Consider the following 8,982-nt stretch of genomic DNA (forward strand, 5'->3'; position numbering starts at 1 on the left):
GTCTGGAGAAGGGCAGACTTCCCTTTGGTTGAGGAGGAAAGGATTAGAGACCTTCTGAGCAGGCTAGACATCCACAAATCCATGGGCCCGGATGGGATGCACCCAYGGGTACTGAGGGAGCTGGYRGATGTTGTTGCCAGGCTGCTCTCCATYGTCTTTGAAAGGTCCTGGAGAACTGGAGAGGTGCCTGAGGACTGGAAGAAARCCASYGTCACTCCAGTCTTCAAAAGAGCAAGAAGGAGGGCCCAKGCAACTATAGGCCAGTCAGCCTCACCTCCWTCCCTGGGAATGTGATGGAACAGCTCCTTCTGGAGGTCATCTCCAGACATACGGAGGAAAAGAAGGTGATCAGGAGTAGCCAGCATGGATTCCCCAAGGGGAAATCCTGCTTAACCAATCTGAGAGCCTTCTCTGATGGAGTGACTGGCCGGGTAGAGGAGGGGAGAGCAGTGGACATTGTGTCCCTTGCCTTCAGCAAGGCTTTTGACACTTTCTCCCATAACGTCCTCCTAGAGAAGCTCAGGAAGTGTGGGTTAGACGAGCGGACAGTGRGGTGGATTGAGAACTGGCTGAAAGGCAGAGCTCAGAGGGTTGTGGAGTCTAGTTGGAGACCTGTGGCTAGTGGCGTCCCCCAGGGCTCAGTGCTGGGTCCCATCCGGTTCAACTTCTTCATCARTGACCTGGATGAGGGGACAGAGTGCCTCCTCAGCAAGTTTGCTGATGATACCAAGCTGGGAGGAGGGGCTGATACACCTGAGGGTTGCACTGCCATTCAGAGAGACCTGGACAGGCTGGGGAGATGGGCGGAGAGGAACCTCATGAGCTCCAACAAGGTCAAGTGCAGGGTCCTGCACCTAGGGAAAAATAACCCTAGGCACCAGGACAAGCTGGGGGCTGACCTGCTGGAGAGCAGCTCTGCAGAGAAGGACCTGGGAGTGCTGGTGGATGACAAGTTGACCATGAGCCAGCAATGTGCCCTTGTGGCCAAGAAAGCCAATGGTCTCCTGAGGTGCATTGGGAAGAGTGTTGCCAGCAGGTGGAGGGAGGTGATCCTGCGCCTCTACTCAGCCCTGGGGAGGCCTCATCTCGAGTACTGTGTCCAGTTCTGGGCTCCCCAGTACAAGAGAGACATGGAGCCACTGGAGAGAGTGCAGCGTAGGGCTACAAAGATGATCAGAGGGCTGGAGCACCTGCCCCATGAGGAACAGCTGCAAGGAACAGCTGGGCCTCTTCAGCCTGGGGAAGAGGAGACTGAGGGGGGATCTGATCAGTGTGTACAAGTACCTGAAGGGAGGGTGTCAAGGGGACGGGGACAAACTCTTTTCAGTTGACCCGTGTGACAGGACAAGAGGCAATGAGCAGAAATTGAAGCACAGGAGGTTCCACCTGAAGGTGAGGGGGAATTTCTTCACTGTGAGTGTGACGGAGCACTGGCACAGGTTGCCCAGAGAGGTTGTGGAGTCTCCTTCTCTGGAGATATTCAAGGCCCACCTGGATGCAACCCTGCCTAACATGCTGTAGGTGACCCTGCTGAGCAGGGGGGTTGGACTAGATGATCTCTAGAGTCTCTTCCAACCTTACTGATTCTGTGATTCTAATGCACCTTCCAAATCACCAGGAAGAGATACCAGGATGTTTAAATGTTTGAAGGCAAGTTTGGTTTCTGCTGACATTACAGATTTGCATTGTTACTTCATGCCAGGGGCAGTCTGATCATTAAAACCTTCTAATCTAATACAAAACATTATCCAAAAGAATCAAATACCTTCTAGAGCAACAAAATTAGAGTGAATCTCTAGCAAATGTGTGCATTATGGGTATGGAGAGGAGAGGCAAGACCTGCGGCACCACGATACTGTCGTTGCTGCTGTGAGCAGCTTCTCCCATACTGAAGTCATGCCTGGCTGCCTCTGAAACCATAGTAGTATCTGGGCATCACCAGCAGGTGCTTTTTTGCTGTCTAAAGAGATTGGCTTCTTTCAAGAGGAGTGGTTGGCAGGATAGGGAAACGTTTTTCCTGTTTTTCCTCAGAGTATGTCTGAGGAGATCTGGTATCTCCTTTACAAAGAGCTGATGATGATGTTCAAGGGCTGCCATGGACACGGCGCTGGCTGCAGGTATGGCCCCGAGATCCTTGGGGGTGAGCGGCAGGCATGCGGCATTGCCAGGAGAACACAGGCATGCACAGAGAGCTTTAAATTGCAGCTGGTTTTAGTATGAAATCAAGGCTAACTGGGCAAACCCTGCATTTCTGTCTTCACTCCTTGAGCACTGTGGAGCGCTTGTGGTGTAACGGTGGAATTAGCTCRTCTCCTGCTGAGCCATGGAGATGCACTTCCCTGGTAGACAACTAACGCTCAGCTTGGCAGCACTTCTCTGTTAACAGAAACAAAGCCCTGCTCTCCTGACCCCACTTGGTTTTGGTTGTTAAGGCATCAACGCCTTGGTGTCCCCGTTCAGTTCCTGGCAGTTTTTGTTCTCCGGTCCTTATCCTCTTGTGAAGCTTTCTCCTTCCTTCTCTCAGTGCTTTGTTGAAGGCGTTTCCACCTAGACAGGCAAATATTTGCCCTTGACAACCTTCATCRTTGCTGGTGGAGCAAGCGTGAGGCATGGCACTGGCATTTCCTCACTGATTGCACCAGGCCCAACATCTCCAGCAGGACCACGCTTTCCTAACCAAACCAGCGCCCAGGTTGTATACATCAACAGGTTCCCCAAACTGCCACCCACAGCTGGTGGAGCAAACGTTAATCAGGACATCTACACATCCAAAGCAAGTTTACCGCCAGCCACCTCGCAGTTTTCRCAAATCCTTTAAAGTTGCAGTCCTGGGAATGGCCACGTTTCCCGGATCTTGAGCACCATAGGAGGTCTCTAAATAAGAGAAAATGAATACAAAGAAAACAATATGTGACTTCGGGCACACTTATTTATATTTTTCAATTATAATGGTATTCATTTAAAGTTTTGAATGTGTGAGAGCTGGTTTTCTAAAAAATACGCTGAAGTTTTGTAAGCATAGTTACTGAGATACAGAAAGTAGTGCTTATCTGCGTATTTTTCAAGCAGTGAGCAAGAAAGCTGATGTTTATAAAGCCATTCTTGCATATAAATATCCTTGCAGCTCTCAGTTGTTATTAAAAAAGAAAAAAGAAACGCCTAATTCTTTGGGGGGGTTATTTCTTAGCTGTTTGTTTTGCAACTCCTTTTTATAGCCCAAGCTCAGGAGGGAAATGGGAGGAGGGATGGGAAAGCATGCGATGGGRAGAGAGGAGAACAAGGATCGAGTCTGATATCAAACCACCTGGGCCATATTTCAGATGTGTCCACACAAGGCTATGATAATTATTCCAAAACAGTGCAAACTGCTGAGGAATGTTTCAGGTACTTCATAGGTTAAAAAAAAACGCCCTTTGCAAGTACAGCTACGCTGGTGTACAGTAGCACGCGCCGTTTAGTGCAACGCAAGAGCGCTCTTTTGTTTCATGTGCATTCCTCTTAACTGGCAAAACCTGAAGAGAGGAAAAGCTTCCTTATGCCTTAGGCACTTGCAGAACCACTTCTACCAGAACTGACTCAAAACTTTTTTTCTGGTCAAGTTTGGGAAAATCAGAAGTGATGGAACTGGGGGAKGTTGGAGGCACTGGCTTGGCAGTTGCACCAAAGCCCGTGTGTTTGGGCTGAAATGACCAATTTTGGCTCTTTCGGTGGAGAATAGTTACCAGAGCAAGGCCGTGTGACCTGGCTGCAGCGCGATGCTTCTGAAAGCCCCAGGTGCTTCTGTAACTGGTCGGTTGAAATTGGAGTTTTCCGAGATTTCTTATTAATCGAAGAATGTAGATGTTTCAGGGTTTTGTCTGTACTTCATATTAAATCCTGTAAGTAAGTGCATCATTTTTGCAGATCTGACCTAAACGTTTTCAGTGCAGTTTTAATGAGACAGGGAAGCGCAGGAAAGGCTACTGCCAAACGGAGCAAAGCTGCCAAGTCCTAGGCCAAACGCTTTCGTTCTGCGCGCTGGCTGATTGCAGTTCGCCTTCGCTGAGGTATGTTGTGAGATTTCGACGTGGGCGCTGGTGCCAAGGTGTTTTCAGTAAGACRTATCAAAAACTGTCGTCAAGGACAAGAAAAGCAGCGTGAGAGAGTCTTTGCTTCCAAGTCCTAGACTTCGTGTCTGTATTGCTATAGATCCTTAATGTTTAATGCTCCTGTGTTGTGATGTGGCTTCAAATGCACTAAGTAATTTTAGGGAGCTGAATGATTAATTTAAAAAACCCACAGTAACACAGTTTTCAATACRACACTGTTTGTGAGTATAACTGCTTGTTCAGGCAAAGGCCTTTCCTATARTCAGCTGTATATTCTGTGTGATATATATTTAGTTATATATGCCTGTCATTGAACTGTTGATTCAGTGAAGTATCAGCAAAGTTCTGAAGTCCATACAACTTACTTTCATCAGAAACACTTGCACGCTAAATATGTAATTYGGTCTCTACAGCTTTGGCCAGTTGGCTTATTTGCTAGTTAGCCGGTAATTGCAAATGTAAATGTTTCCTGAAGGTGGACTCATCCAATACAGCTATGATAGGTGATTTACCAGTGCCTGGGTACTAGCATTAGGGGAGATACAGCGATACTTGAAGACAAAAATGTTTACAGGGCCTCGACGCTGTCTCCTTTCCAGATTTTCATTCTTAAGGCGAATCCTGATACGAGTGGGCGGTTACGTCTCTTCAGTTCCAAGGCTGAGATGAACGTTTTGATTTCTGTGTTGAACTGTGGTGGCTCCCGTTTGATTTCAGGGCAGAAGCCCTGGCACAACTTCTTTGCGCCCTTTGGCCTGCCTGACTTCCTGATAACGGCCTTCTGCAATCTCCCTTCTTTCCTGTTAATGTTCTTTTGACAGAAACTTCTGTGATAATTGTATACAAAAGGACCTCCTTACTTTCTCTGCTGTTTTGGCCCTTACCAAAAAAAAAAAAAAGAGAGAAAAAAGAGACCATTAACAACCTAAGAATCCTTTATTAACAGAAGGAAAGAAAGTAAAAGGTAAAATTATCCCTGATGCCTATGGAAAATGCAGGTAGCATTCCTAAAGTATACTTAGTAAAAATTTTTGTATTAAAGTTTCATTTGGAAGGAAGAAAGCTGCAATATTTTTGGCAAATGCTGATTACATTAAAATTTTGTATTTTGAAGTAATGACAGAAAGTTTAGTCTGATAGAAAACAAACGAGAATTGGAGATGCCCTGCTACTTTTATAATCACTTCACTAGCRGTATTACTTATAGACATTCAATAGATACCTAGTATTTCAAAGTGCCAAGACTATTCCAGTTTCTCATAAGGAGACCTCCCTTCATATCAAAAAGAACCATTTTTGTGTTTGAATGCTTTACTTTATTTAAATCAATGTTAAGCAGCGTGAGGCACTCTGCAGGCCTCGTGACCTCTGCTCCTTTCCTTTCTGTTTTTTCCTTCTCACGGTAGCGTCTTCTGAGTTCTTTCTTTCTCCTCTGCTTTCTTGGGAAAGTGGCTGTCGGCACTTCACTTTTTGAATATTTTCAGTTTGTTTCTGTGCCATTGAGAGGGCTTCACCTGGAGTGACCTTTAGCATGCAGCCGTACACCCGGCAGTCTCGAAACGTTTCTTTTTGCAGAATCACCATAAGAAATGTTTTCTGACTATAGACATATGAATAGGTAAGACTGGTGGACAAGAGATCTCAGGAGGTCTTTTCACACYGATAGTTATAGTTCCATATGGTTAGAATTTTTTTTATATATATTCTATATTTTCTGGGCCCTTGACAAAATCTTTTCTACTCTTTTTTTCCATGCCCCAATACCTATCTGGGCAAAGAACAACTTTATTTTATATTTTTTAGGGACAGGATTTTTCAGAGCAAATGAGTGCTGCTTCCTAATTTTCTTGCAAGTATAAATCATTTAGTAGTATAAATCTCCCCTAAATTTCCGCACTAGAATGTCATTTGCCAAAACTCATTTTCAGGTTCTTGTTTTCCCACGTATAAAGTCTGTTTTTCRTAAGTGACAAGCTTTGTGCAGTGACTCCAGTCACTTTGCATTTCCCAGTATCTGCAGCAACAGCTTGAGGGATCATCAGCCAACCTCCTTCAGAATGGAAAGAAAAGTGGAAGTCTCAGATATAATTAAACTCCTACAGGTTCTGCAGCAGTTCGCAGCTAAGGAGAGACCCGAACTGATGACTGCACTGAAAGGAAAGACCGAGCTCAGCCTTGATGCATCCTCTTTGGTGGCAGCAGGCTGCCCCATGGGCGTATGCTGTCCTTACTCAGTGGACGKGTATGAGGCCTCCGGGTGTCCTGAGGTTATCTAAGCAGTAACAGGAGAAAAAGGAGATAAGGGACATAAATCTGCAGGAAACCAGAACACATCATCCCCACCCCTTTGTATTCCTGAAGAACAATCTTGTTTCTCAGCTAATGTTCTCGCAATTTTATTTTGTAGGAATCTGAATTTCTCTGTCTGGAATTTGATGAGGCCAAGGTGAACCAGATGCTGAAGAAACTGTCAGAAATAGAGGAGAGCATGACCTCGCTGACTCAGACCACTTAGCTCTTGCAGCAAATAAAGCGATTGCAATTCAGAAAAAGAATGAGCTTGGTACTTTTTCATGATTCCTGTTTCTTTATATGAAATAGCTAATGATTTTTCAAGCAYGGTTATAGCTGGAGAGATGTACAACACATTCAGAAACAAATGTGRGCTAAGTTAGGCTGCGAAGCTTTCTTCTGCCCCTCCTCCAGGCCTGTTCTCTAAGGCTGCAGTGGAGCTGCTTGCCAGAGTGCTCGATGCTGCATGAAGCTTTGCATAATCAGACCTCTGACTTTAAGAGTAGCTTTCCTCTTTTTTCCCTTGCTCAGTTACTGAGTCCTCTTAAGGCTGTAAGTGTGGGGCGGCACGAACAGCAAAGGTAGAGCGGCTGTCTGCGGCGGGGGAGAAGTGAGCAGAAGGGACGGCCAGGCTAGAGGGGGCTTGTGTTCATCCTTCCAAAACAGAGGCTATCTAGGACAGATTTCCCYGTGCAAACTTTGCCTGCATCAGCCTTAAAGCCCAGGAGAGTAAATGAAGTGCAGAGAGTTCAGGGAGACCCATTTTTGTAATCGTGAGCCTGGCGCTGAGCTGGGCACATCCCCTGGGCAGCGGCACTGCTCTCCTGCGAGGAGCCCCCTCCGGCGCCTGCGGAGCGCCTGATCCCTGAGCTCCTGGTGAGCCCTCGCCGGCACTTCTGACCCACCTCCCCCAAGGCTGCGCGTCCTCGTCAGCCTCCCACGACTTAGCCCGGCTGCAGCTCGTCCTGCTTGTCGCGACGTCTGCCTTGGCCTCRACTCCTCCCCTGGTTAAACCCAAGGCTTTTCGCATGTGTGTGCTCACCTTGCAATTTCGGGTAAAAGGAAATGGCCCTTGAGGACCCGGTGGGTTAAAACGGTTGCAGACGGTTGGGTGAGGAGGCCTTCTCGCAGCAGGGACGCCCAGGCCTCCGTGGTTCACTTGCCGCTCTCGGGAACTCCCTTCTCCTCTTTGCCGTAGTGTTGTGCGAAACCGCGGGGCAGCCACCACCCTTCCAGCTCGCGAGGACCCGACGGAAGGGCTTCACCGTCCCAGCAGTTCAGTGCGGGGGTGCCCCCCTCCCAGTCTGTCACGGCAGGACGGGTGGGGAGGAGCCGTTTTCAGCAGGCGAACGCTTGGTCTGGTGCACGACGGGTGCTACAGAGGAAGAGGCTGAGAGTCCCTCAGTGGTGGCCTGGGCTCCCCACTGGCCCCGCAGGGGACCAGCCGGCGCGTGGCTGGGGGCTCGCTGTTTCGCTTTCTTGCCGACGGGAAGGTGTGCATTCGCCTTTGGTTGGAGGCTGCATCGATCCTTTCCRTTTTATTTTAGCTCCGTAAGCTACCTCCTCCCGCGCTAAAATTGTACTGAGTGCTCATACCAAGATAGAGATGACAATGTAAAATGCTCTTCTGCCATAATTAAAGCACACTTCATTGCTTCTCTTGTGAATTTATTGCTTGTGGAGTTGCCAGACTGAGAGCAAACTCTCTCCAGAATAAAGTTTTCCCACCTGCCCCATCGGAAGGTAAAGCATCACSTAAAACGCTTCGTATCACTGCGTTTGGGATTAGCATTTTCTTTTCTGTTCTCATCCCGCTACCACCTCGTCCTTACAGCCGCCTGGTTTCCCCCTCTTGTTCTGTGGAAGGGCCGTAGCCCCCGGCTCCCGTCCTGACTTCTTGGTCTCCTACTTGCCACGTGTGCCTCTGCCAAGTCCCTGCACGCCGTCAGTGAGAGGGGGCAAGGAAGAAGGGTCCGTACCTGCCCCACTTTGGGTAGTCCAAGCGCAGACACGATACACGCTTACCCCCTAAAGATCGCTGCTGTGCAAAGGTGAAGACAGAGATCCTCCTGGTCACCATTTTTCTGTCCTTTCATGGCTTTTCAGTGCTGCAGAGAAACCTGGAAGGTGGYGCAGGGCTGATGCCCAGCCTTCCTGGAGCCCCAGGGGGAGAGGAGGGGAGGGAAAGTCCTCCTTGCCATCTTAGTACGCCTGCTACCTCGCCAAGGAGTTGGAGATGTCATGTCCAAGGATATTTCCTCGCAGTTCCCAGGCACCGGGCTTAAATCTGAGCGGGAGGGACCTGTTGCTGAGGTTAAACATCAGTCTTCTACACCAAGGCTGACCACTGCTTTAGCCTGGGAAGGAGTCAGCAGCTCTGATTTTGGGGCAGCTCTGGTGAGCAGACAGCCGTTTTTGGAAGTGGTAGGTGTCCCGTGTGTCATGAACATACCACTTTTACCATATTGTGTCCGGCAGCTGGGGTCCTTCGAAAAACTACAACTGCTAGAGTCAAGTGATAGAGTGGTATCCTCTGTTTCTATTTAAGAAAAGAAAGAAAGAAAGAAAGAAAAAACCCCCAAAACTCCCCAACTGGTATGTT

At 48.1% G+C, this 8,982-nt stretch overlaps 1 protein-coding gene across 2 annotated transcripts in view; it reads left to right on the forward strand.

Annotated features, from left to right (window-relative positions):
- COMMD1 (copper metabolism domain containing 1) overlaps positions 1-6,643 on the forward strand; it is an 83,710-nt gene extending 77,067 nt beyond the window's left edge. For both annotated transcript variants that reach the window (XR_014896350.1, XM_085308981.1), the window contains one exon: positions 6,496-6,643. Coding sequence is in view for 1 of the 2 variants with exons in the window: in XM_085308981.1 (XP_085165107.1) it covers positions 6,496-6,603 (108 nt within the window). In the remaining variant the exon portion in view is untranslated. The remainder of the gene's footprint in view (positions 1-6,495) is intronic.
- The last annotated feature ends 2,339 nt before the right edge of the window (positions 6,644-8,982 follow it).

Source organism: Rhea americana, unplaced genomic scaffold (genome assembly GCF_003343005.1).
Source record: "Rhea americana isolate MKP2758 unplaced genomic scaffold, rheAme1 scaffold_289, whole genome shotgun sequence".
NCBI classification, from domain to species: domain Eukaryota; kingdom Metazoa; phylum Chordata; class Aves; order Rheiformes; family Rheidae; genus Rhea; species Rhea americana.